The following is a 27,876-nucleotide window of genomic DNA, read 5'->3' as shown; positions in this document are numbered from 1 at the left end:
GAAGGGAGGAAAGGCCCCGCTTCGCCCCGTTTCCCGAGCCCGCGGGGCGGCGGGAGGCGGCGTCACGCCCGGTTCCCGCCCCGGAGGAGCCCCGGGGAGACGGGACACACGGGCCCGGCGCGGTCGCGGCCGGTGCCCGGCACAGCGGCCCCCTCGCCCCGGCCCCGGCCCGAAGCACGCCCGGGGGCGCCGGCGTCCGCTCCGCCCCGGGCGGGGAGACGCGGCGGCGGCACCGGGAGCAGCCGCGGCAGGGCAGCAGCCCCGGCAGGGCCCCCGCCGGCCGCAGACCCGGGAGCCGGGACCCGCCGCCCCCAGCCCGGCCCGGCCGCCGCGGCGCTTCCCGGGCCGGTCCCGCGGCGGCGGCGCCCCCTGGCGGGCGCGGGGGGACAGGCCCACAGCCCCCGGTACCGGCACCGTAGCGGCGCCCGGGCGCGACCCACCGGGCCCCTTCAGCCGCGTCCCCCCTGCCCTCACCCCGCCGCGCCATTGCGCTCCCTGCCAGGCCGCTTCCCGCGGGACCGCCTGTCGTGCGGCTCCATCCGCCTGTCCCTTGCCGTGACTGACTGGGACCGGGGGTCAGGGCGCCTCAGAGGCTCCCGCCGCTCCCCCCCGCGATGCCTTCCAGGGGGATGCCCACCCCAAACCCCCCACGCCTCGGCTATTGGCCCTTTAAACATGCTTCCCACCCTCCGTGCCCCTTGGCCCTTCGTTAACCGTTACCGCCTGGGGAGGGCAGGAGGGCGGAGGTGCCGAGGCTCCCCGGGCCGGCCCCGCTGCCGACCAGCGCCCGCAAGACTCCGGTAGGTACGGCCGGCAGCGGGGATAGGGGCCCCGGGTGGCAGAGCTGTGCCCGTGGCTCCGGAACCCCGTGGCACCCATGAAAGGGGCTGGAGCAGGGGGGAAGCGCGGCAGGGCAGGAGGGGAGGTGATACTGGGCTCCGTTCCCGGCTCCTCGTGGCTTGGGTTTAGCCCACGGCCGGCACCAGATGTATCGGGGACACAGGGCATCCCCCGTCGGCACCGGCAACACCCCTGCCACACGTGATCCAGGGTGGACTTCGCCTGACAGGGCGCTGTCCTGGGCACAAACGCAGCAGGTGCCGGCAGGGAGGACAGTCGGCGCCGCAGGGACCCGCCATCAGCCATGGGGAGGGAAGACATGCTCAGGGAGGAGCTGGGCAGCCTCCACGGCATCCCCCTCTACAAGTGCTTCGTCAAGGGCTGGCCACAGGTGGAGGCTTTCCAAGCCCGTCCAGATGACCTGCTCATTGCCACCTACCCCAAATCGGGTGAGTGGCCCTGGGGAAGGGGTGCGGGGGGGATGGGGTGATGCCAGCCCTTGCAACACTGTCCCTATGCTGCAGGCACGACGTGGCTGAGCGAGATCCTGGACATGATCTACCACGACGGCGATGTGGAGAAGTGCCAACGGGATGCCATCTTCAACCGGGTGCCCTTCCTGGAAATGAAGGTCCCCGAGATGCTGAGTGGTGAGCCCCCCAGCCCAGCTGCCCCCCTGGGTTGAGTGGGGAGGGAGCTGAGCTGGGGTGGGGGTGAGGGTGCTGGGACTCACACTACTAAGCCCCCTGTCCTGCAGGTGTCGAGCTGCTGGAGAAAACCCCATCCCCGCGGCTGGTGAAGACCCATCTCCCGATCCAGCTCCTCCCGACCTCCTTCAGGGAAAAGAACTGCAAGGTAATGCTGTGGGTGCCCCACACCTCTCTCCCCATCTGGTGGAAGGGAGGGGTCACCACTCTGCAACCCCCAACCACATCCTCGGCTGTCCCCAGGTCATCTACATGGCCCGCAACCCCAAGGATGTCGTCATCTCCTACTACTACTTCTACCAGATGGCCAAGATACACCCTGACCCTGGCACACTGAACGAGTTCCTGGAGAACTTCATGGCTGGCAAAGGTAGGGGCTGAGCCCCAGGGTGCCCACCCTAAAAGCTGGTGGGGGGGGCATCCCCTGCCACCCCACTTTTCGGCTAACCTCTTGACCACATCCTGTAGTGGCCTACGGGTCCTGGTATGAGCATGTGAAGGGCTGGTGGGAGAAGAAGCAGGAGAAGCAGCTCCTCTACCTCTTCTATGAGGACATGAAAAAGGTGAGGATAGGATGGAGGGGAGGACATCCCGGTTGCCCCCCACCCCAGCCTTTTTGGTGGCTACCCCATGTCAGCCACCCCACAGGACCCGCAGCGGGAGGTGCAGAAGATCCTGAGGTTCCTGGGCAAGGAGGTGGCGGAAGGGACAGTGTCGAGGATCCTCCACCACACCTCCTTCCAGGAGATGAGGAAGAACCCTGCTGCCAACTACGAGACCATGCCCACTGCCTTCATGGACCACAGCCTCTCCCCCTTCCTGCGGAAAGGTGGGGTTTGGCCAGCAGCAGAGGGCTTGGGAGAGGTGTCCCTGGGCTGTATTGCTGCCCCCATCTGTGGCTGCAAATATTTCAGAGGTGTCAGGATTTTCCCCACTTGCTTTCTTGCCCCCAGGGATCTCCGGGGACTGGAAGAACCACTTCACTGTGGCCCAGAACGAGCGCTTCGACCGGCACTATCGGGAGCACATGGAGGGCTCTGACCTCCACTTCCAGATGGAGGTGTGAGGGGCTCATCCCTCTTCTTGGGGGGTGCTCTGCTTCTCCCTGCTCTTCCACTGGGGAGGGTAGATCTGGACAAAGCATCCTTGTGCTGATTCACTTTTCCCCCCTGTAATAAATTTGGATAACCAGAGGGTGAGCCATTGTCTGTGGGGAAAGTTGTGGGGGGGTGAATCCCCCAAATCCTGGGCAGTAGCTGGGGGCACCCCCATGCTCAGAGGGTGAGATGGTGGGCACATGTGGTGGATTTCTGGCCAGTGATTGTCAGGCATCACTGGGGGCAGGCATCGTCCCTAAAACCACTGCTGGCCCTGACACCTTGGGCCACCCAAGCCCCATGTCACCAAGGTGTCAGGAGGGAGCAAAGATTCGTGAAGAGTGGAAAAACCCCAAAGCGCTGGTGAACCCGCTGCCCCCGCAGCTCTCGCGTGCACAGGAGCTTTCATGCCTCTGGGTTGTGGCAAGTTTCTTGACAAAGTGGGTGGTGGCGGGGCTCGCCCTGGCTTCTCCAGCCCAGCCAGAGCTCATCAGCCTGCAGTTTGCAGAGCAAAGGTGAAAGGAAACACCTCCCTGCCTGTGCTTGGCAACATTGCTGTCCTTGCTGGATGGGGAGCCCACCCTGCAACCTCCCACCTGGCTGTGTTGAGCCTGTACTTGGGGATGACTGGAGCAAAACCAGTCCCTGTCCCACTGGGGGCGTTTGCTTTGGAGGCCCAGATCCCCCAGTTTCACCCTGTTTCCAGCCTGTTCTCAAGTTTCCAAGATTGCAGCTATTTGGCAAGGCAGTCTCATGGAGTTGTTTCATCCCCAAAGAGACGCAACTTGGATCTCACTCCTAAAGAGCAGCAGCACTATGAGGGGAGGAATAAATCCTTTTCACACATTTATTTAAATGCTGATGGAGATCTCTGCACATCCCCAGCTCCTGGCTTTGCCTGCAGGGTTTGCCTGCAACACACAGCCAATTTTGCTTGTGTATGGACAGACAGACAGGAAGGGACGGCATGTCCCTTCCTGTGTAACACCCGAACAATTGATGGTGTGTCCCGCCTCACCAGGAACTTGGCCCTTGAGACGAATAAGGGATGTTTTTCTCAAGGCTGCAAACAGGCAAGCTTCTCCCCTTGCCTGGCTGCCATCTCTTCTGCCCTCCCAGCTCCCTCCCAGCTTGCGTTTGCCTATGAGAAGCAGGTAAGGAGGAGCATTTCGATACCGTGGGCACCTTTAAACCCTTTTCCCGGAAACATGAGATCAGCTGCACTCGTGCTTTGCAACCCTGCGAACTTCGGACCCGTATCTGAGTGCTTTGTTGGGGTGGGGGTGACAAAAGCTGACGCCCACATCCCGATAGCGATCCCCGCGCCAGTGCAAGCAGCTGGGAACGTCCACGGGGGTCACCCCTGCGTCAGGACGAGGTGATGTTCAAACCCCCTGGGACGTGGGTTGGGATTTCCTCCCTGTTTGCCTCTGCGGGTGGAGGGGGAAGCTGTGATTTCCACCCCCCTCCATCTGTGTGTTTACTGGGTGGGTGCTGAGCACAGCACAGCTCATCACAGGCATCTGGAGAGCATCCCCAGGTTGGGGGGCTGTGTCCCCATCCCTGCTCGCCCCTTCCCTACACTCCTCCTCTGCAGCACCGGGACCAGATCACACCACGTTCCTTCCCTAATGATGTCCCCCAGCCTCCTGCAGCCCCAGGCAGCTCCCCCGTGCCTCCATCTTCCTTGCGGGGAAGATAAAATAGCAAGCTGTCTCCTGCCAAGCTGCAGGCAAAGCTTTGCCTCCTCCCTGATAGAGTGCCTGATGAAGAGGCTGGGAGACCCTGGCCAAGGTCAGGGGACTCTGCCTGTTTGGGCAAGGCTCTCCCTGGCCTTACAAGTGGAGGGCCTGTGTGTGGGGCTCAGAGGGGCTTGTGGTCCCCAGAAGACCCTGGAAGACAGAGGCGAGCCACAAAGCCGCACTCCAAAAATCACAGTGTGGGTGTTTTGCAGCTGGCATCTCCAGCATTTCCATCCTGGTCAGTGGGTGGAAAGGTTTTCCGGGGAGAGTCCTGCAAGCCTCACTCCCCATTCCTGCTTCCTTCAAACCCTGAGGTAGACCCCCCATGCAGGCCTTCCCCATGCCCCCATGCAACAGAGAACCAGGGAAAAAAAACCCTGGAGTGGAGCAGGAGGCAGAAAGTAGCTGAAACCCCATCCAGAAAAGCCCCTGTGAGTTTTTACACCCCAGGAGCAATGCTGCCAGCTTGGGCTGACCTGAGCACCCCCCAGGGCCGGCCGTGCCCCTTCACACTCTCTGCACCACCACTGGCCCCCAAAATCCCTGCAGGAGGCAGGTGCCACCTTCTGGGATGCCAGCAAGCAGGGGACTGTTTTCTTCCTGTGGCTGGGATGGTTGGGCTCAACAGAGATTTTGGGGACCCCAGGGGATGAGGTGGCCACATAATGCTCCCTGCTGCCAGCCAGCCCCCAGGCATGCCCATGCCCAGCAGGATGGCCGATCCGGACACCTACCTGCGGCAGCCCTGGCGCATGGTGCACGGCATCCCCATGGTCAACGCCTTTGCCCACGACTGGGAGCGGGTCGACACCTTCCAGAGCCGCCCCGAGGACATTGTGGTGGTCACATTCCCCAAATCTGGTGAGTGTCCCCAGGCACCGGAGAGGGGCTGTGCTTGGGAAGGGGGGCACCAGCCTGCAGCCCTTGGGGGGATGCCAAAAGGCAATGCCAGTGGATGCTGCCCCTCTGCTGCCTGAGACTGGGGTTCTGGTGGGAATGGTGACAGCCAGATGCCCAACCTCTCCTCACCAGGCACCACCTGGGTCAGTGAGATCGTGGACATGATCCTGCAAGGCGGTGACCCCGAGAAGTGCAAGCGGGACATTATCTCCACGAGGGTGCCCATGCTGGAGTTCTCTGCCCCCGGGGAGATGCCAGCAGGTAGCGGGATGTGGGGGCTTGGTGACAGGCACCCCACTGGGAGCTGACCCCAAGGGAAATCTGCCGAGGGCCCACTGGGGACATGCTTTGGGGTGCCCCAGGGACAGAGTTGCTGGCCACCATGCCCTCACCCCGCGTGGTGAAGACCCACCTGCCTGCACATATCCTGCCCAAATCCTTCTGGGAAAACCGTTGCAAGGTAACGCCCTCTGATCTCTGACCTGGGGGGCATAGCACTGCCCTAGCTCCCTCAGGGCAGGACTCCCCTGCTGCTCCCTCCAGCATCCTAAGTGCTGTCAGGAGCCCTAGGGGCTGGAGCATCTACCCTGTTGGGGGTCCTGGGGCTGCCCCTCGTACCCCATGGCCCCTCTGCAGATGGTGTACGTGGGGCGCAACGCCAAGGACGTGGCTGTCTCCTTCTACCACTTTGACCTGATGAACAAGTTCCAGCAGCACCCTGGCCCGTGGGCCCAGTACCTGGAGGAGTTCATGGCTGGCAGAGGTGGGGCAGGGCACCCCTGGGGGGGATCACCCCATATCCCTTCTCCAGCCCTCCCACTGACACCTCCTGGCTGCTTTCACCATGCAGTGGCATATGGCTCCTGGTACGACCATGTCAAGGACTACTGGGAGCGGAGGAAGGATCACCCCATCCTCTACCTCTTCTATGAGGACTTGAAGGAGGTGAGGACTGGGATGGATGGTGTTGTGGGGTCTGGGGGGGGGGGGTTGGTAGGAGGGGTGACCATTGGCCTGTGTCCCACAGGACCTTCGCCGGGAGGTTGCCAAGGTGGCCCAGTTCCTGGGGCGGGAGCTGCCAGAGGCGGCACTGGATGCCATCACCCGACACACCTCCTTTGAGGCCATGCGGGACAACCCCACCACCAACTACAGCATGGTGCCCTCCCATTTGATGGACCAGGCCGTTTCCCCCTTCATGCGCAAAGGTGAGCAGCCCTCGGGGGCTCCCGGTGCATAATCCTTCATGGTCCCTCCTGAGCCTCATCTCACTCGGTCCCAGGCATTGCTGGAGACTGGAAGAACCACTTCACTGTGGCCCAGAGCGAGCGCTTCGACCAGGACTACGTGCAGAAGATGTCGGGCACTGACCTGCACTTCCGCACCCAGATCTGAGACAGCGCTGTCACATGCCCCCCCCCAACCCCATCCCACCAATCCTGCTCCCTGGCAGTCCAGCACTCCCCAGCCTGCCTGTGTCTGACTTGCCTCCCCTCGCCTAAGGGACTTTTGCAAAAATAAAGAAGTTTTTTTCTGCATCTTCCTCCCAAATTTGCACCCATGTGAAAGCTTCTGCATTGCTACAAAGTGCTGCAGAGCCTCATCCCACCTTTTATTGCCCCAGCCCCATGATGCCCACCCAGGAAACGCATAGGATATGCTGTGTGGCTTTATCTGGAGGAATTAAAAAAGCTAGTATGCGGTACAAAGTTGTTTCCAGCACGTGACAAAATTTTTTAGCACCTCCTACATGCACATCTTTACCATGGTCAGGGCTCACATGGGGTCCCACAACTACCACCTCCTACCTCAGAACCTCCCTTGCTGATGTCACACTTTGGGTGGGGATGAGACAGGGTACGATGATGGCCATGTGCCCGCCTCGCTGCTGGGGCCATGTGGAAGAGACAAGGTGAGCGGTATGAGGATGAAAACAGTTCAAGAGTGGCCAGGAGATGGACGCAGCCTGGAGAGCATGAGTCCAGTCCTTCCACACAGGAGCAATGAAACTGGAGGCAAAAAGAGGATTTTGCCACTTGCTTTTGCACTGTTTCAGGGACCTAAAAGCTGTTATGCTGTGTCAGTGCCCCTGCAACCACATCACCCATCAGGTATGGTGGGTCCCAGGGGGTCAGAGGAAAGGGTCCCCTTGGCTGCTCCTCCTCTCACTGTGGCCAGGAAAACCACAGCTAAAGAGCTGCAGCACCATGGCATGAGATGCAGCTAGGGAACTGGAACAGCATTGCTAAAAGCTGGTGCTTTTCAAATAGCTGGTTTTATGTCACAATCATTTAAGAAAATGAAACTGCAGGCTGGATGGTTGTTGGGTCCCAGTTCCTCAGATGCTGTCCTCTCCTGCCCATGTTCATCATCCTCTCTCCTGTTTGCTACATGTGCAAGACAAACTTGTCTTCAACCTGGAGGAAATATTCATTGCTTGTAGGAACAGAACACCTCTGAAGATGTGATTTCTTTCTCAGGAGTGGGTGAAATAGGCCAAGAGATTTAAATACATGACTGAGGACCTGGGGGACAGGCAGAGTGACAGGGATGCAGCCAGGCAGAACCCAGTGCTGAAACAGGAGCTATTGGATGTGAAACAGCTCTGCTGTGCTCCAGGGATGAGACTGACAGTCAGGTGGGACCTGTCTGGAAATACAGGCAGCAGAACTGAGTTAAATCCCATCATTCAGCAAAATCCTTGGAGTTTGGACATTAGGCACCACAAACCCAACAAAAGTGGGGGTCGTGGGCCTCGCAGCAGAGATGGGTCTTACCTACCTGGATATGTGGGGAGAAAATGAAGAGAAAAAGAGAAGATACAGAACCATGATCCCCCCTTGGAAGAAATGTTATTTTAAGTCATAATAAAATAATTGCAAATGGTTTCTGGTTCTCTCAGATTCTGGGAGCTTCTCTGGCCTTCCAATCACCCCTGCTTTGCTCCTTAGAAGTTTCTGTTTGTGTGGAAGCACATAGATTTATTTTTGTTTCCCCAAAGCATCTCTGGTCTCTTAGGTGACTCTCTAATGACACCTCTTTCCTCTTTGTAATTCAGATAGTAGCTTCTGAGAAATGTATAGGGACACTAAGCACACTTCAAGAAGTGCTTTCCTATCAGTAAGACCCAGCTTTTTTGTATCTCTTTTGTATCTTTTGTCCCTGAGCTCAAAGTGGAATCCTAACAGCATCTGCCCTCACTGCTGTAGATATGGTGCTTGTTAGCAGCTGAAGAGATGCAATGTAACCAGCTAGGGGAGGCTAAAATGCTGTATCCCAGAAGTCTTTGTATAGGCCCAAGCTGCTAAGACCCCGGGAAAGAAACAAGTATTTGGTGATGAGGCCAGAGGGATTGCAAAAGTAACTGCCTTTAAATGCACCATCTAGCAAATCAGGGCAGGATGAGTGCAAACTCCCTCATAAATACCCTTGTAAAACCAGGACTTTGAATCCCTTGATATGAATGCAAGTGCCTCTCTTCCCGCTGCTTGCCGATGCGGAGGTGTACACGCGGCGGGTGAAAGCCCCGGCAGGGACGGAGGAGCCTTCCTCCTCACGGCTGCGCAGACGCTGGGGAGCGGAGCCATGGGCCACAGAAGAGGTTTCCTGCTGGCTTAGAGGCAGGACTCAGGGGAAGTCCTTGAGGCTCACGGTAAGGGTGGATGAGGGTGCTCCCACATCTCGTGCAGAGGCCCAGACATCTGAGCTGATGACACCCAAAGCAGAGAATTTCTCCTTCTCACTCCACCAGCCTCGAAACATCCCAGGTGCAGGATACAGCAGCCGCAGCCAAAATCCCACTTATGCCTCCAGAGCAAACAGAGGGGAAAACACAAACCTATCCTGGTGAAATAACCCCAGTGATGAAATGGCATCCCTCACAGTTATGAGGTGAAGCCCAAGTCCAAACCTCCAGACCTGATTTCCTGGGAGCAGAGGGGTGCCTTTCCTTGCCTCCCAGACAGATGTGCAGAAACACTCCTCCACACTCCAGTTAGCAGCAGCTGAGGTGCTCCTCTCTGCATCCCAGACCAAGCTGTGATGGATCAGCTCCAAACCTGCAATATCAGAGTCAAAGCAGTCTCTGCCTTTCCTGCATGCTGAAACACAAAACCAGCCGTGGTCACAAGCAGTGCTGGCAAGGAGGCTGTCTCTGGGGACACGTGCGGAGGCCAAGGGGCAGACTTCCCACATGGGTATACCTCTGAGGAATAAGTGGCAGGTGTACCACTTGTGTACCAAGGCCCAGCTGCAAACCTTGTGCTAGCAGCTTCCAGTGTCAAACAGCAAAACTTCACTCCTGAGAAGCACAGATGTAGTTTAGGAACTTGAGCAGGCTGCATCCAAGTAAAAAAAAGTAATTACTGGTAAATTTTCCCTGGCCAGAGATGAGCTTTGCTCTGCTTCCAAATTTCTTTTTTAGACTGAAAACCCAGTAAGAAGCTACAGTACAGCAGCAGGGTTATGTACAACTGGTGGATTCAGTCAAAATTTAGCAGGGATTTCGATTTAGTTTTCATTCCCCTGCAGAACTACGAACACACAAATGCATTATAGGATGTGAATACGTTAAATGTGGCTGAACGCAATGGCTGATGGCCAGCCGTTCAGGGGGACCCCTGCTCCATGATAGCCCGGTCTTTGCCCAACTCCTCCCTGGCCCAGCAGCAAACTCATTCACTGAAATAAATCATTGTCAAGCTGACCTTGCACAGGGGAAGGCTTAGCATAGGAGCGTGAGTAACAAATACGCATGAGAGGGTGGGAGTGAGAGAACAACTGTCCCTTTCTGGGCTGGTGAGCTATTAGGTGAGTCCCATCATGTCTATACCCTCAGTATTTGCAGATTTGCCCATCTCCATAGCACTCAGCTTTCCCTTGGGGGTCAGACCGATGCTCACAAGACTGGGGCATGCTGTAACTGCAGGCAGCTTTGGCAAGTCTCCACTGCTGCACCTCTTCTCCCCCCAAAATGCACAATTCCTAGCAGGGACACAACGCTTGGCCTGGACCTTCTCTCATTTCTTTTTTTTTTTTTTTTTTTAAAGTGGAAATGACTCCAGTACTAGCCACCCTGGTTTCTATATGTGCTAGCCACTCTAGTTCTATAGGTTTACATGCCAAGGTGCCCCTGAAGCATTGCAATAGCAGTGAAGAGAGTTCATAAAATCTTAAACTGAATCAATAAAAACAACTGTTTTAACTATAAACCTAGCCTGTGGTATTTTTGTCCTACAGCTGCAAGGTAGAGGTATAAAGACACAATTTAGCTGAGAAAGGTGGTTATGGTAAAGCTATTTCAGCTCATTAACTTTTGCTGGAGTTTCCCTATTACCCCTGGGGATTACATGGGAGTAGGCGTTTTACCAAGCACTTACACAAGTGCCGCTGCAAAATTGCTCAATCCACTCACTTCTCTCTGTACCCATGGATGAACCAACCTTGCTGTTTTCTCCATGCAGCCTTCCTCTTCTTTCCTCCCCTCCCCCCAAATGTTAGTCAAGACTTTCAAATCTGCTTTCAGTCCAGAAGGTGCTTTACTGAAGTAAGTGAAAGGAAAGCCACAGTCATTTGGTGCTTCTCTGCACAAAAGCTTCCCTTTATTACCCTGGCACTGAATTTTTGAGGTGCGGCTTGGCATCAAGGTTTGCTAGAAATAAAGGTGCCATGTACACCATAACCCCCATACAGCAAAACGGTGAAGAGACCCGTTGAAGTGCTAGGGCTTGGACAACTGGCCCAAGCTAGAGTTGACCTATAGATGAATCCTGTATATTTTATAACTGAAACAATTGTGCTAGTAGGTATTATACTAAGTTATAACAACGCACTTATGCTGATGTAAAAAGTGCTAAAGCATTGAAGTACTGAAGCCTGAACAACAGGCCCCAAGCCGAAGCTGCTAACTTAGTGTGTAATCATTAACAAAGTGTGTAAGCTCGCTAGTGAAAGATGCAGCTGAGACAGAATCAGTAGTGAGGAGAGAATGTATCCAGCTTCCCTTGTTTAGCCTTGTTCAAGGCTGAGAACCCAACTATCTGGCCTTGTTAGAAACTCCCTTGGTTTCCCCCCCTGAGCCCTGGCCAGGCTTTGGGTGGAAACCAACAGGAGGATGAAAGCAGAAATTTTCCGCTCAAAACAAAGGTGCCAGCCATTCTGGCCTGTCGATCTCTGGTATATAAGGCTGGGCCCGTTTGCAGCGACTTTGGCAGCCTCACCTATGGGTGGAGGCACCGCATAGGATTTCCCACTTGCAGGGACAGGCTCTGCAAACCCTCGCTGTAACCGGGGCTGCCCAGCCACTGCGGGTCTGGGTGATGGTAATATAGGCAAGTGGTGATGTATTTTTCTTAATCTCCATTCTCTCTCTCATGTAGTAGTGATTTGGTGCATTACCCTGTTTTTTCCTGTTTGCTGCTTTAAGTGCACTATTCTGCTTTTTCTTACTGCATGTTTTCTGTATTACACTGTTACATTGGTTATCACTAGTAAAATACGCCTAATCTTTTCACTCCGGTGTCTGAGTTTAATTGGTATGCTTAATCAGCAGAACACTGGTATATGGAAAACAGCAGTTAGTATTGCCTAACTTTTGCATAACTCGCCTTCACCTCAAAAAGACTGTCATTATTTTACAATGCTTGGAGATTGCATCAGTGTCTGCAGCACTTCTACTTAGTAATGCTAGATGTGTGAAATACAGACACTTAACACCATCTACTTTCTTCAGCCCCACTTTTCTCTCATTTGCTGGATTTTGTCCTTTAATCCTCTCAAAATGCTTATTTCCTCTGCATTAAGAGTAATCCAAGTATCTGGCCATGGAAACAGACAAATTTAACCATCTGGTTCCTTAGTAATAGCTCTCATTTGCTCAGAGGAACTAGTTACTGAAGGGTTAGAAATGAAACCCAAGTTCCCATCTGCCCTAGCACACATGAACATGGCCTTTCAGTAGCTGCTGAAAAAGCTTTAAGTTTCTTAGAGGACTTTAGCAAATAAGCTAAATTAGCCTGAAAACAAAGGTCTATGGAGTTCATAGTGAAAGTCCTGGCTGTAAGGCCAAATTACTGTTGAAACACGCTGGCATAATTGCCCTGAATTCTGAGGGTTTGGAAAAAGGCAGGTTGGACATTATGGGCAATATTTAAAAACCATGAAGGTGCATCTTTACATTCCTATATTTTCAAGTAATGAAAAACTTGCCTAGGTCTCCAGAATCAAGGGCCACACACCCAGCACAGGTAACATAACAACTTTTGAAAAACTTTGCCAACAAACCACAAGATTTTCTCCTTGTTCCTGTAGACAGTTTATAAACAAGTCTATTACTTAACAAAAAAATTTGTTTTGCAAGCTGGGACCCTAAAGGGAGCAAAAAATCTTTTTAGCAGTCAGACACCATATTTCTGACCTACAAGATGCAAAGTCCTTCTGAGAATCTGGCTCTGTAATAACATTATAATATACCCTACATGGGGAAGACCATCTCGACTATTAAATTACTGGAGCATAACAAAGCAATGAATAATCCCAGAATACATGCCTTGTTGTGATCACCCCATATTCTATTACTTCCTCCTTTTGAAAAGCCCAGTTCAGAGGGTAATTTATTTAAGCTCCTTCTATCCAATACCCAACCTCACCAGAGCAGCCCAGGCACGGAGAAGCTGAGCATCACGACACAGAAGCAAACCAGTGTAGCAATTCGCACCTTGCAGCCCAGAGCACAATGCTTACATACCTTGGAAGGCTCCACTAGGTAAGATTTTTTTGCTGCATGGCATTTGTTCTTCAAATTGTATTGGATTGAGTGTATCATTATATGCATGGGTTTTAGCTGTCATTTTGGCCCCTGGTGGTCAAGAGCTCCTTCTAGGACATAGTGCCTTACATGCAAGTGACAAATTTCCAAGTGAGAGCCACCCCAGAAGATGTAGGTTTTGCTTTGAGAAGGACCTTTAGGGGCTAGCAGGGCCCTGGACCCATGTTTAGACACCTGACCTGAGCCCACAACATGACCAGCTGACACACCCCAGACAGTAGCAGTTGGAAACCAATCGTCACATATCAGAACAAACTATGTGTTATTATTGGCATTGTCAACACCCAAATGAAGGATTTTCTGCCTTCTCACAGCATGGGAACCATCAGCACTTCTAACATCTCACCCTAAAAAAAAGATGCCCCTTCCAAGTCTGCCATGACCTGGCTTAAATGTACCCTGTGGCCACTCCTTCCTCGGCCTGCCTCTGGCATCGCTTGTTCATGTGAGCACTGCAGGTGATTTGTTTGAGTATCAGAGCTGGCATCCAGGGGACTGGCTCACTTGCAGTTTCTTCCTCTGTAAAGATGGACCAACTTGAATGAATGGTGAAACCTGGAGAGGCAGCAGCTCTCTGCAGGGGCTAGGGCATGACTGCCAGTAATTCATATTATTTACCAGAAGGGATATGGTGGCAGAAGGGTTGAGGAGGCTTAGGGATGCTTACGGTATAATTTGCCACTGCTAGTTCTGTCATAGGTGTCCCTTCATCTTGTGTTGCCCAGGGCTCTTGCAGCCTAGCAGTATATTCAAGCAAGCAAGCACTCCCTGTAGCACCGCTGCCTGTCAGCTAAGTAAGCCCCTGTACTGCTTCTGGAAGGGAAGATGGAGAAATCTGGGAAACCCTCAGAATAAGAGAAATACATTTTTAAGTACAGGTAGGTTTGCTGCCATAAGTAATAAGCATACATTACAGTATGCAGATACCATGGCTGTTGCAATTGGAAACAGGCATTTTAAAATCAGATGCGGTCATATATTCTCCAGCAAATCTCAGTATTTCTCCAGAGCTGGAAGCAGTGCCACTTATTTGCTAATACTTGTAGTAAATCTGCCAGCATTTACTGATACAGTAGTTACACGGCTAGAAGAGGTCCTCTGTTATTTGTTTTTATTTCATGGTAAGGATTCCTCAGAAAAGCTACAAAAGGTATAAAAAAATAAAGGATGAAATTCTTCTTGTGCAAGGGGAATAGCTTGAAGGCAGATATCTGACAGCAGCAGGGATTGCTGCCACCTTGATAGCCAGGAAAAGGAGTTCCCTCAGGGGGAACAAGATAGAAAGCAGAAAGGAAAAAGTGATTCACCAAACATCCTTTTCTGTCTTTTCAGACCTGAGACCAAAGTGGGTTTTAAAGGCCCCACCTGTGTTAGAGCAAACTCTTGCTTTTGCTAAAAGTGCTAGTAAAGAGCCATCCAACACAACACAGAGGTGCAGTCCTCCTGACTAGAAGGGAAAACTCCCAGGCTGCCCAGCCCTTAACCCTGCCATGGCCACAAGACCCACTGACTCTAAGAAATACCTCCAGCTGCTCCTTTTTCAGGTCGCTTTTTTAGGGCCTGTCTTCTGTGGGAACGTGTTGGTCTGGCCAACAGAAGGTAGTCACTGGCTGAATATGAAGATAATTATACAGGAGCTCATCCGTCGCGGGCACAGCGTTACCATCCTGGTATCCAGTGCTTCCCTCTTCATTAAACCCAGGGCTGAGTCCATGGAGAAGTTTGAGGTCTATAACGTGCCCTTCAAGAAAGACACCATTGAGAACCTGATCGACGATGTAGTGGCACTGTGGCTGAATAACAGGCCAACCATCTTGACCTTCTGGCAGTTTTACAAGAAGCTGGGAAAACTGTCCAAAAACTGGCACCACATGAACAGGCTAATGTGCGATGCGGTGCTAACCAACCAAGAGCTGATGGCCCACCTGCAGGGGTCTAGCTATGACCTGCTGCTGTCAGACCCAGTGACCCTCTGTGGGGATGTCCTGGCTCTCAAGCTGGCTGTTCCCTTCATCTACTCGCTGCGCTTCTCCCCAGCCTCCACTGTGGAGAGGCACTGCGGCAAGATCCCAGCCCCACCATCCTACACACCTGCAGCCCTGTCTGAGCTCACCGACTGCATGTCCTTCGGACAAAGAATAAAAAACATTGTGTCCTACCACCTGCAAGACTACATTTTCCAGAGCTACTGGGGAGAATGGGATATCTACTATAGCAAGGTCTTAGGTAAGTGTTCTGCTGCTTCACTTCTCACTACACAGCCTCCCTGCCTTACAACCTGCAGAGCTAGGAACCTGGCAGGGTCGCAGTCAGCGTCTGAGAGAGGTCAGCAAGATGTTTGACATTATGTCCCTATGTGGGAAAGGGAATGAGCCACCAGGGTCCATCAGTTGCACGCACTCCCTGTCAGTGTGCTGTGCTGCTATGCCATTGCATTAAGACAGTGATCAGTGCTCATCCCAACTGATGGAGTTGACTTTTGCCATAATTATTTTTAATGTAGAGGTTTAAACAAATTCCATATAGGGCCCTCAGCAAGGGACCTCATCTTACACATTTCCCCCCCTCAATGACTGCTTGCAGGAACAGAGCTGTTTCCCTAATTCAGAGTATCATAACAAGGAGGGGGGAACTGGTGAATTACAAGCCAGCCCCACCACTCTCAGTAGCAATACTGAAATGCATTGTGACTTTGTAAGAGACTTCACGTACGTCACTGGTCATACAAAACCATTCCTCTCTGCACAAAACAAGTTTTATTAAAACATACCCTCCACCCACGAGCAAACAGTAAATGCAATGAGTCTTCCTCTGCAGGCTTTTCTTCTGGACTGTTTTGAGTGAATATGTAGAAAAATATGTTTAAACATTAACCATATGTGATCAACATGTCATTTTTACCAACCTCACACTGAGCTCATGAAAAAGCAAAAACCTTGCACAACAACATTAGGAAAACATTGTGTAACAGAGCTGGGCAGAAGCCCAGTAATGACAATTTTTAGCACAGTGAAGAGGACTTACATTATTTCTTAATTGCACATCAGAAGGGTGACCATAAATAAAACTGTTTAACAGATTTTCTGGTTCAACTTAAAGTGCATAATTGGCACCTAGTGGCAGGCAGGACAGCCCACACCATCACCTACCAGCACTGGCCTACTGCAATGCATGCTCTGGAAGAGGCAAGTTCACATGAGGACAGTCTTACTCTGATACTGGAGTCACTTGCCATATAGTTTCATCCACTTTGAGACGCAACTTTTTAGCTGCAGCTCTGGATCGCCACATTAAGTGCTCAGTGTCTTTATAAAGCAAAAGGATGCCCACATAGTGGGTGGACATCTTTGCTGTACACCCAGCTGTGCTTCAAGGAGCCAGAAGAATGAAAAAGTCACCTTTTCTACCAAACAAATAACATAGAGACTGTAGTTAGACAGGCAAGAGGGCCTGGATGACCAACAGGACATGGTCCTTGCTGGACTGAGCCCCCCAGGGCTGACAGCTCTCCCCATGTCTCCAGAGGAAGCACATCTTCGAGCTTCAGCTAGCTATTTACTACCAGATGGTGCTAGCTGGTCCCAGTCACCTTTTTCCCTAGGAAAACACACTGTTATCCAGGCCAGGATTTTACATCAGCTACCCTGGCTTCCTGCCCTTCAGAGCAGTGCAGTGTCATACACACCCAGCCCAGCCTGGGAGGGCTGCTGCTCGGGAGGAAGGAAGGCCACCGGGGCATTGCCACACAGAGCAGGCTATGGCTGGGAAGGAGGTGGCAGTGCTGTGGCTCCTGGCTGTGTTGGGCTGGGGGTCGGGGGGGAGGGTATTGGTCTGGCCAGCTGACAACAGCCACTGGCTGAACATGGAGTACATCCTCCAGGAGCTTGTGATCCGGGGTCACGAGGTGACCGTGCTGCTGCCTTCGTGTTTTCTCATCCTCAACTCCACACAGCCCTCACCCTTTCAGCTTGAGGTGATTGAGGTGCCGATCACCAAAAAGGAGATGGCTACTTTACTGGAAGAGGCTTTCTATTTTTGGCTTTACCAGGAGAGAGCGCTACCTGGCTGGGCAAGCCTTTACAGGATAGTTCAACTGGTGTACAAGCTGGAGAACATAACCAAAACCATCTGTGATGAAGTCCTGAAGAACGAGGCACTGCTGGAGAGACTGAGGGCATCCACCTTCGATGTCCTCTTGGCAGACCCACTGGCACCCAGCGGGGAGCTGTTTGCTGAGAAGCTGGGTATCCCCTTCGTGTACACCATCCGGTTCTCCATAGGCAACACGGTGGAGAGGCTCTGTGGGATGCTCCCAGCACCTCCTTCCTACGTACCAGCCATCCTAAGCCACCTAACAGATAGGATGTCCTTCCTGGAAAGGCTAAAAAACATCTTCTTCTTCATTGTGCAGGATATCATGTATCATTACCTTGTCTGGGGAAGCTGGGATCAATACTACAGTGATGTTTTAGGTAAGGCTGCTCTTATTTCCAGAAATTACATCTGCTGTACACACAAGAGTAAATACCCAGAGCTTAGAGGTTAAGGCACAAATCAGGGGCAAGACAGCCTTGAACTCACTCTCCTTCCTCCAAAATTCCTGTGTCAGGTCAAATAATCCAGGCAAGTGCAAATGTTACCTGTTAATCCTGACCTGCTACAACAGTACAGCCAAGTCCATACAGATACTTCTAGGATAGGTAAAAAAGTGCTAAAGCCACAGAGCTCATCAGTCACATTCATAGATGAATCATGATAAACACTAAGAACAGCAAAATACTGCTATATACACCCACCAAACTCCAGTGATGAATTAAACCTTTTGAAGGAGAAGTAAAGAACGGTTTTGGAAAGCTGTACGACAATACTACCCTTTTTCCCCTAGCACCCCTTTTGCTTGCTAGCTTATCTCAAAATGAGAGATAATGGCCTCCTCCGGTCTTTTAAAGGCTTGGGAGAGCAGCTGAGCTCCAATTTGCAGTGATAAAAGGCCCCCAAGCAGAGGCAGGGTTCTTTGCTTTTCTGAAAGTGTCTAAAAGAAACACTAGAAGATAGCTGTATTTATAAGTTTTTTTTTCTTTTTAAAATAACAGTCACAAAATTATTTTCACATTTTTGCTCTAAGTGGTTATTGTAATGCTTAAAAGAAAACAGGACAAACACACATGCACTGTCGGTCAGCAGATAAAATGGGTATTATTTCAATTTGAGATGAGCATTTTTATTTGTATTTCACTAGGAGGGTGCAATTCTGCTAAGAGAGCTAAGTTGTTAAGATATCCTACTATTAAGAGTACCTGGCTGTGTGTTTATTTGAGTTATCATGTTTGACAGAGACTAGAAAATTTTGTGCTGGCAGAAGCCTGGTTTGCTGATCTCTTGTTGTGTAAGCTTCAGAGCTGCCTGGGTCTTGTGTTGTCTTTGTTATCGTTGAATGTGGGGTTTAGCATTTAAGGTCCCATGTGCGATGCCTGTTTTGTGAGCTGTGTTAGCTTAGCTGTTCTCTACCCTGTGATTCGCTTTGATCTGGTGTGTATCCAGTCGTGGAGGAAGTGTGAAAGGAAGGGACAAGCATCTCACAGAAATGGGGCAATGTCTCAGCTCCTGAAGTGTATGCACACACCTTCTCTTTCTCCTTGGAAAATCTTCTTCAGGGTTCCGATTATTCTAGCTGTTTTCCCAGAGCTACCTAAAGGCTTTTTCAACTGATGGGGCTGAAGACTGCTCGCTCCACTGTCAGTCCAGTGAGGGGAGCTCGTGGGGTGATGCTGAGCTCTGGAGGAGTGTGCAGGCTCTTTAGACTCTGAGCCTCATTTGCCCTCTGCTCAGGAAAAAGCAGCTGCCCGTTCTTTTCCCTGAACACATCAGTAGCACCAAGCATCTCCACTACACCTGCAGGATAAAGTCAAGAGGAGAAATCAGGTCTGTCTTGGCAGTATCTGTCCTGGACTACTTGATATGGATACACTGATGCCAGCTTGCAGCATCTTCCCAGGAGAAGGCACAGAAGGAGCAAGGTGAACAAAACCTGTACTCCTCACCTCCTCCTGTTTCTCTCCTGGGGTGGCCTGATGCTGGAGTCCTCTCTACCAGGACTGTGTCCTTCCAGCGGCGATGCTGCATGTCCTCTGCATCTGGTTATAGAGAGGACACAACTAGAGCACCCTGTGGGCTAGTTGTGAATCACTGAAGGACATTTTGCACCCAGTAACTGAGGAGGTATGAATTGTAACCAGCTTTACAGACAGGTTGGTTCTTACAGGGCAAAGAAACAAATCTAGGCTGTAGCCAAGTGATAAGATGGGGTTCATCTTGCAGTTGTTAAAAAGTCCCATGTGCTGCTCACGTGCTTTCCCTAGCCTGAGCTCCTGTTTGGTACAGGAAGGATTATCCTCACCTTGAAGATGTGGTATGAGGGTATACAGATTTTGGCTGGAATAGAATTCATTTTCTTCACAGTAGCTTGCATGGGGCTATATTTTGGATTTGTGATGAAAACAGTGTTGCTAACACTGGGATGCTTTGGTTATTGCTGAGCAGTGCTTACACAGCATTAAGGCTTTTTCTGCTTCTCACATGATCCTCCCAACGAGGATGCTGGGGGTGCACAAGAAGCTGGGAGGGGACACAGCCAGGACAACTCACCTGGGTGACCAAAGGGATATCTCATACCATGTGATGTGCTCAGCAAAAAAAGCTGGGAGTGGGGGGAGTCTGCCAGGGTTGCTGTTGCTCAGGGACTGGCCGGGCATTGTTTGGGTGATGGTGAGCAATTGTTCTTTTTTTGCATTACTGCTTTTCCTTGGTTTTATTTTTGGGGTTTTTTTGCTTATTAAGCTCTCTCTATCTCAACCCATGAATTTTCTGCTGCCCTTCCTTTTCCCCTCCTACTGTGGAGGAGTGAGAGGCTTTGTGGTGCTTAACCGCCTATCAAGATTAAATCACAACACAGGGAAAGGGCTCCTGGTCCTCACATGCTGCAAAACGCACTTTGTGGTGAGCAGAAATAGGAGTTGCCATCATTTTGAGATCAGCAGTGGCTCTGCAAGAAACTCTAGAATGGGATCTGCTGCTTGCCCAGTCCTCCCATGACTGCTGTGTTCTGACGCGCCCTCTTGTGAAGCTTGGCACCGAGTGAATCTCACTTCCATTGGCTGGCACTAAAGTGGTTGCACACTGGAGCAGTGAACTGCTTCCAGCTCAGTCAGACTGGAGTGGCACATGGACTGCTGAGATGATGGGGCCAAGGTTCCCCTGGCTGCTTTGGGCCTGTGCATGCTGCTGGAGCGCTGGCTTTTGTGGGAAGGTGGTGGTCTGGCCCACTGATGCAAGTCACTGGATCAATGTTAAAGTGCTGCTGGAAGAGCTCGTTCTCCGGGGTCATGAAGTGACTGTGCTGGTACCCTCAAGCAATCTGCTCATTGACTACCAAGACACCTCTTCCCCCTTCACCTTTGAGGTCCTGCAAGTCCCCTTTACCCAGCAGACCCTGCATGCTGTCATGGAGGACTTCCTCAATTTCTGGATGAATGAGGTCTCTAATGTCTCTCCCTGGAAGATCATGTGGAAGATGAAAGAGGACCTGGAGGTCTTTACCAATATGTCAAAGCAGATCTGTGACACCTTGGTGATGAACCCTCAGCTGATAGCAAAGCTGCAGCAGGCCAAGTTTGATGTTCTGATCGCTGACCCCCTGTCTGCAGGCGGGGAGCTCGTAGCAGAAATCCTAGCAATCCCTTTTGTCTACAGCTTCCGCTTCTCCGATGGGAATGTGGTAGAGCGGCTATGTGGTGGGCTCCCGTCCCCACCTTCTTATGTGCCTGCTAGCACAAGGGGGCTGATAGACCAGATGTCCTTTGTGGAAAGACTACAGAACTTCCTCTTTTACTTTTATATGGATTTATTTTTCTTGAAGTTTTGGCGAGACGAATGGAACGGGTACTACAGTAATGTCTTAGGTAAGGCAGCCGTTGAATATTTTTTCCTCTTGCATAGGTTGTGCCTTTTGAATGGGAGCTCGATGCTGTTGTCTCAAACTCTTTCTCATTGGCCAGCAGAGATGGTAATCCTGTTTTGGTCACATGGAGGCTGTGCTTTCCCTTTTAGGTCTGTTCTGGTCTAACAGACACCAGTGCAGTTTTGCTCTAATTCCTCTTGAGGATCTTCAGAGCATGTCGTTCTAAATTCTGTCAGTGATGATACTGCTGGTGAGCTCTTGCAGTGAGCTGTATGCCCATTTTAGTGCTGTCAGAGGACAGCTGTTGCCTCTTCGTCTTGATGACAGGCACTTCTACAATTAAGATGGTAGTAGCTAAAGGCTGGAGGGAAAAATCATTCCTTAACTAAGTGTAAGGCACTGGATGCCACTGACAACAAAGAGATGGAGTTAACCCTGTTGCAACTAGGACCACTAGCTGTCTCTGGACAACAGCAGAGCAAAAAAGCACCCTTCATTCATATTGTATGCATTGTCTGGAGGTATCATCTTGCAACCCTGATGAGTACACATGCTAAGCAGGAATTCATGTTCTCCAATAACAAATGCTAAGAACTGTCACCTCACCCTTTCACTCAGAGTTTGAAATAGTGTCCTTAAACTACAATCATACCTGAAATTTTTGTTCCAACCTACTACAACTCAGGCTTGATTCAAAGTCTATTAAAGAGACCTTTTGGTTCAATGGACTTTGAATCTTGTACAAAGTATCTATGAACAGCAAGCACAAGGGCATCTATTCTGCTGCCCTCCAGTCTCTTCCTGTGTTTCCCAAGAACGCCTCAGTGCAAACTAGCCCATTTTCCCTGGATTTACTTTTTTTAAAATACAATTTAAGAATTAATTATACCTTGTATCACTCTACTTCTAATGCAGGCTTAATTGTGACTCCAGTAACTGACTCACTGTTCTTTACTTAAAATAAAAATTAAGAAAAAATTACTGGTGTAAATTGTAACGCTGATCAAGTAGTATAAGAAGATGCCCTACAGATAATTTTTATCTTTCCGCTTATTTCGCTTGGTTCCTGCTAGCATTAGCCTGACTTTGGACAATCATTTACCAGCACTTCTAAGCCTTTTACCCTCCAGTCCCACTTTGTGGGGAAAATACTGCAAAGACAACTTGCAACATGTATCTGAGAATATATATTTTTCCAAATGGGAAGCTATAAAACAGTTTTACCCATTGTATTTTTTTCTCTAGATAAATTTCTAGAGACATTGGATTTTGCATAAAATGACATTCAAAGCATCTATGGATTTGGCCAAATTTTCCCAGTATGTGTCCAAAGGAGCTGACTCCATCTCTGAGAGAACTAGGGATGGCTGCACCTGTCTTTTATTGTAGTCTGAGCAGCTACTGACTGAGTTGTCATTTGAAAAACGCTACAGAACTTTGTCTAAAAACTTTCCTCCTCCCTGACTGGTGATCATCACATTGCAGTTCATATATTTTTTCATTTGGTACTAAATTTCCTGTGATTGTTCTCTTCCCCAAAGTATGTTTTTATTACAAGCACAGGTAATGAAGTCTTTCAGTGGTACAAGAATTGCACTTTTGTATCACAGAAACTAAATGCTTCCCATTTACTCTTGTACTGCTCTAAATTCATCCTGAAGGTTCAAAATCCTTTTAAAAATTGTACTGCCTTGTTCGTGGCAACCTGCCAAGACCAAACACAGGACGGGGTAAGGATTAGGTCTGGATATGTCCCTATTTTCATTTCATGCATGACTTGACAGACTGCTCTGATGGGGCGTGCCAAAAGACAAAGGTAAGGCTCCTATTTCACAATCTACAGCAAACAAGACCATTCCTCTGTGTGTTGTAAACCCCTTGTACTTTGTCCATAGGGAGGCCCACAACCCTGTGTGAGACGATGGGGAAAGCAGAGATATGGTTAATCAGAACATACTGGGATTTTGAATTTCCACGCCCTTTCCTGCCCAACTTCGAGTTTGTTGGAGGACTTCACTGCAAACCTGCAAAGCCGTTACCAAAGGTATGCCAACTTTGTTCTGCTATTGGTTGGTCGTTTACCCAGCAGAACAAAAACTGTTTCTTTCCCTGATAAACCGTGCAAACTATGTCCTGAGAAAGTTCATTCTTAAAGAAGATGTTCTGCTACCAGTGGGGAGCACGGAGCCATTTAGCAGCCTGTCAGCACTTGTGCAAACTGAGGTCTGGATTTACAGCCTGCTGTCTTAAAAGAGTATAGCTGAGGTCAGCAGGAGGGAATATAGTGTTTGTTTTAGGAAAAAAAGGTGCTACCTCAGAGAAGTTAAGTGTAAGATTTAATTCTAAGATACAGACACAGTCCGGGGTAACGTTGAAACACCTGATTCAAAAAGACACTGTGACAGGACAAATGCTTTAGATAAAATGGAGTCAAGACTTGCAGAAAGAGATGAGTGATAAACACTTCTTTTATGGTTGCTTAGTTTAAGACATCTTAAAGGGGGTAAAATATTCAGCATCCCCAGCCTATGCTCTGCCGTGACTGGCAATATTCAGGTAGAATCTGAAACTCACGGGTACTGATGACATCAGAACAACAAGCTCTGGTCTAGTTTATCACTCCTGCAGGAGCCTTGGAGGAGGTAGGGTATATTCAGTGCAAGTTGTATACTAAAAGCAGCCTTCAAACTCTCTTCCCACTCCCCTGTAGCAGGGATTGAGTTGGGGGAAATGGGTAACCATTCTCTTTTGGATGCTACTGCTCCATTTCTCATGACACTAACTAAAAAAGAGAACAGGAAGGCCTACTGGTCTGATTTGTAGAAAATCTGTTTAGCAATATGGGGTGTATTGCAAGAAGTAGAGAACTGGCTAACTAAGAAAGTGACAGCAGCGACTTAATGAATCTCTGATCAGGATGCTGCAAAACCCTGTCAGTTTTCAGCACTTTCCCTTCCTGCAGAGCTATGAAATGCAAAGTCCTTGTTCCAGGAAAATCCAGAATCGTGACTGTCTGTGCTAGGGAGGGTGTCATAGGGCATGACCCTCTCACACCAGTGCCAGGATCCATTCCTGTTATTTGTGCTCTGAAAGAAATGTGTCCTGAAACTGGTTGACTTGCTCCCAAAAAGACAAATCTTCTGTTATCTGCCTCAATTTGTCCTGGTCCTTCTTAGGGAGAAACTGTTTTGCATAGGGCCAGGTCTATCTCTGTAATGCCCTTCTGTCAGCGGAGGTGCTCATGCACCACGATCATCTCCCTGATAAGCTAAAAAGGTTATGCTCTCTGTTCACAGAAGTCTGTGTAATCTGCAGTGCATAATTACTCTTAGAATGTTTTCTGCCTCTCCTAGGAAATGGAAGAATTTGTTCAAAGCTCAGGGGAACACGGCATTGTGGTATTCTCTCTCGGGTCGATGGTCTACAAGCTAACTGATGAAAAAAGTAATGTGATTGCCAGAGCCCTCAGCCAGCTTCCACAAAAGGTGAATTTCCCTTTGAGTTTAAACCAACTTGCCTTGTTTTTTGTCACTCCTGTTGCCTTCAGCGAGCCTTTTAGGTTTGGACTGGCCTGGTTTTTGACTGCATCTCTGCTGGATATGCCCCAGCCAGGAAGCTGGGTGCTGCAGAGAGGCAGACTGCCGAGTCACCTCATGGGGAGTACTGGCGTTTCCTCTTCTCTGAATCAGACGACTTGGAGGTGTGTCCATAGGCCAAAGTATAAAAATCACTCGTGATTTTTATAATAAACACATAATAAAAAATCAAAGAGCTGAACTGGAGCCAAAGCTATTTGAATTACTGGGCAAAGGTTATGTGGGTTTCAGATAAAGCCCTACATTACATGTAAGTAATACAGAAGGGTGTGTCACATGCATTATGTTTATCTTATTCTTCCTTTGTTCAAGGTCCTCTGGCGGTACAAAGGAAAAAAACCAGAAACTCTAGGTTCCAACACCAGGATTTACGACTGGATACCCCAAAATGACCTGCTCGGTGAGACAGATTCTATCTGGGATTCATTACACCCTTGGAAAAACTGTATCCTTGTTTTTCCTCTAAAACGGCTTATTCAGGCAAAAGAATCATATAACACTTGCAGCTACAATTAGTTTCACAGTTTAAGCAGGAGAGGTTTGCTCTTGGATTAGCCTTAATTTCCTAGCATGCTTTTGACTTTAAGGCGAGTGGCTGTACAAGTACCACTGAAGATGCAGCCAGGCTGTGATGGGAGTAGGGAGCAGTGGTTCAAGAAGGCAGCAACTTGAGCCTAGCTATGAAGATGGATCTCTAAAGCAAAAGCCTCTGTCTTACAGAGCCTGGTGGCAATTGTCTGGAAAGGCGAATAACCACCTCTAAGCAGGAGTAAATATCAAAGTAGGCATGTACTCCAGAGCTGGGCTTGGCCTCTGCAGTTAAGCTCCTGGACTCATTCTTCAAAATGCTTGACTTAAGAAAGGCTGCAGCATGAGGCTGTTGTGACCTTGACACCATGTGAAAACTAGACCTGTACAACAGTAAAAGGGCTGAAGTAACTCTGGGGTAGTCTGGAGGAACATGCTGATTCACACATTACATTAAGATAAACACGAACGTGTGAAAGCCAGATGTGCAAGCTCAGATGCTGATCCTGAGGTCAGGGCTGTTCCCTTTTCTAGCCCTGCATTTGCCTGGGTAGTTTGCAGTGCTCACCCCCCAGTGAACGCAGTCTGCCACAGCTGCTGTTACACGTGACTCTCCTTCCCTTTTCCAGGCCATCCCTTGACAAAGGCCTTTATTACTCATGGTGGGACCAATGGGATCTATGAAGCTATCTACCACGGGATCCCAATGGTTGGGATTCCCATATTTGCTGACCAGCATGACAACATTGCGCACCTGAGGGCAAAGGGAGCTGCAGTTGAGCTGGATTTCAGCACACTGAAGACACAGGACCTAGTTGATGCACTGAATACAGTCATTAACAATTCCACGTGAGTTTTGTCCTTGCCTCACAGTAGGATGAGGTTATTAAAACCTTGGGCTGCTGATGTGAGAAATTCTGCTTGCTCTTCTGGGAACCAAAAATACTGAGTAGCTGGAGCTTGGGTTTCAGATTAAACCCATCTTTCATTTCCAAGAATTAGTATTTCTCAGAAAGGAGATCAGTAATTTGATCTTCTTAGAAAGCCCAGAGCAGCTCCTGAGAGTTTTCTGCTCTCGCTTCCTTGTTCTCTGCTAATATAAATCCTCTGGAGGCTCTGGGTAACAATTCTAACTGTATTACATCTAGTCTGTCTGTAGCCACAACCATTCTTTCTCCTACCCTGAGTTACCAGTATCCTCAGGTTACTGTATCTATCAGTCAAGAATTAAGAGAGTAAAAAAGCCTGGCAGCTGGGATCCCTTGCTAAGGATAAGGCTATTGACAAAGGGATTGGAAAAAAGGCAGGAGTCCTCAGTCTTTGGCAGCGAGCTCTGCCAAGTGTGAAGGACAGGTATCCCTTCAAGGAAGAACTTGCAAATTCATGAAGCACATGTACCAGCAGTGATGTAGGTACCCAGTATCTGAGGGAATTAGCCATGGTGGAGGTGATCTGTAACAACCTGGATGACGACCAGGCATCCGAAGACCTGGATGAAATGTGGTGCATGCAGCACCCCTGCCAACCTCCCCCTTAGTTTTATGTGCTGAGCACGACTTCATAAGGTCTGGGATATCCCTTTGGTCAGTTGGGGTCAGCTGTCCCAGCTGTGTCCCCTCCCAACTTCTTGTGCACTCCCAGGCTCCTCACTGGTGGGGTGGTGTGAGGAGCAGAAAGGCTTTGACTCTGTGTAAGCACTGCTCAACAGTAAGGAAAACATCCCTGTGTTATCAGCACAAATCTAAAATATAGCCCCATGCTAGTTACTGTGAAGAAAACTCAATCTATCCCAGCCAAAATCAGCACACTATATTATATTGGAACAGTAAATGCTGCAGATGTTTTCATGTTGCTTTTTTTAATGGAGTATCTGGAATAATTTTGAGTAACTTTTCTTCGCAAAAAACTGTCTTTCTCCATTACTGTTCATAACACAATTTTATCCAGAGAGGAGTAAACCGGGCCGGTTTCAAATATATTAACACTGATGAAAGTAAAAGCAGGGCTGTCTATCTTCCTCAAGAGGACTGCCAGGTGCTGAATGGGTTGTTTCAGCAATCAGTGACAAATCTCCTTGGTTTCTTCTTTTTTCCCCAGCTATAAGGAAAATGCTCTAAGGTTATCCAAGATACACCATGACCAGCCAGTTAAGCCTCTGGACAGAGCTGTCTTCTGGATCGAGTTTGTCATGCGCCACAAAGGAGCAAAGCACTTGAGACCAGCTGCTCACCATCTCACCTGGTATCAGTACCACTGCCTGGATGTTCTGGCATTCTTGTTCACCTGTACAGCCATTGCTGTCTTCATTCTTACCAAGTGCTGCTTATTTTGCTGTAAGAGATGTGGAAGGATTGCAAAGAGGAAGAAAGAATAGTCATCCTGTTACCATCAGCACTTTTTCTTCTCCTTTCTTCAGCAAGACATTTATGTACATTCCTGGGTGAATAAAATTATTAGGATATACTTTAAGCTGGGCATATCATGAAGCACCCAGCTGAACTGGGTCATGCTAAAAAGCTGTCATGGGGCAGAGCTTCTTGCTTAGCCAGCAAATTCCTTGTGGCCTAAGTAAGACTGAATTATAGTTGCTTTATCCCTTGGGACCCTGTTAGCTGATCACACACAGTCCCTAGAACAGTAATTGCTGCTGTAACTTTCCAACTTCATTTTGATATATTTCATAA

At 49.8% G+C, this 27,876-nt stretch overlaps 3 protein-coding genes across 8 annotated transcripts; all 3 read left to right on the top strand.

Annotated features, from left to right (window-relative positions):
* The first annotated feature begins 401 nt into the window (after positions 1-401).
* Positions 402-2,733, top strand: LOC141960264 (sulfotransferase 1 family member D1-like). Its single transcript, XM_074905422.1, has 8 exons — positions 402-800; positions 1,070-1,289; positions 1,365-1,490; positions 1,598-1,695; positions 1,791-1,917; positions 2,016-2,110; positions 2,196-2,376; positions 2,501-2,733. Exons 2-8 carry the CDS (start codon positions 1,145-1,147, stop codon positions 2,611-2,613), a joined length of 885 nt encoding a protein of 294 aa, XP_074761523.1. The 5' UTR covers positions 402-800; positions 1,070-1,144; the 3' UTR covers positions 2,614-2,733.
* Positions 2,734-3,669: 936 nt separating this feature from the next.
* LOC141960262 (sulfotransferase 1B1-like) lies at positions 3,670-7,035 on the top strand. 5 transcript variants are annotated; one of them, XM_074905420.1, is made up of 8 exons: positions 3,670-3,798; positions 5,099-5,247; positions 5,419-5,547; positions 5,649-5,746; positions 5,923-6,049; positions 6,137-6,231; positions 6,314-6,494; positions 6,569-7,035. In XM_074905420.1, the coding sequence occupies exons 1-8, from the start codon at positions 3,788-3,790 to the stop codon at positions 6,679-6,681; spliced, it is 903 nt and encodes a 300-aa protein (XP_074761521.1). In that variant the 5' UTR covers positions 3,670-3,787; the 3' UTR covers positions 6,682-7,035. The 5 variants fall into 5 exon arrangements, with proteins under 5 accessions (XP_074761521.1, XP_074761520.1, XP_074761519.1 ...); XM_074905419.1 differs by having other exon boundaries at positions 5,096-5,247; XM_074905418.1 differs by having other exon boundaries at positions 5,073-5,247.
* A 7,566-nt stretch (positions 7,036-14,601) lies between these two features.
* Positions 14,602-27,566, top strand: LOC141959719 (UDP-glucuronosyltransferase 2A2-like). Of its 2 annotated transcripts, none has more exons than XM_074903959.1 (6): positions 14,602-15,337; positions 22,964-23,112; positions 24,422-24,553; positions 24,977-25,064; positions 25,822-26,041; positions 27,290-27,566. In XM_074903959.1, exons 1-6 carry the CDS (start codon positions 14,602-14,604, stop codon positions 27,564-27,566), a joined length of 1,602 nt encoding a protein of 533 aa, XP_074760060.1. The 2 variants fall into 2 exon arrangements, with proteins under 2 accessions (XP_074760060.1, XP_074760061.1); XM_074903960.1 differs by lacking the exon at positions 14,602-15,337 and adding an exon at positions 20,346-21,069.
* Positions 27,567-27,876: the final 310 nt, after the last annotated feature.

The sequence above is a fragment of the Athene noctua genome, chromosome 4, assembly GCF_965140245.1.
Source record: "Athene noctua chromosome 4, bAthNoc1.hap1.1, whole genome shotgun sequence".
Classification (NCBI taxonomy): domain Eukaryota; kingdom Metazoa; phylum Chordata; class Aves; order Strigiformes; family Strigidae; genus Athene; species Athene noctua.
This window is presented reverse-complemented; position numbering and strand designations above follow the sequence as displayed.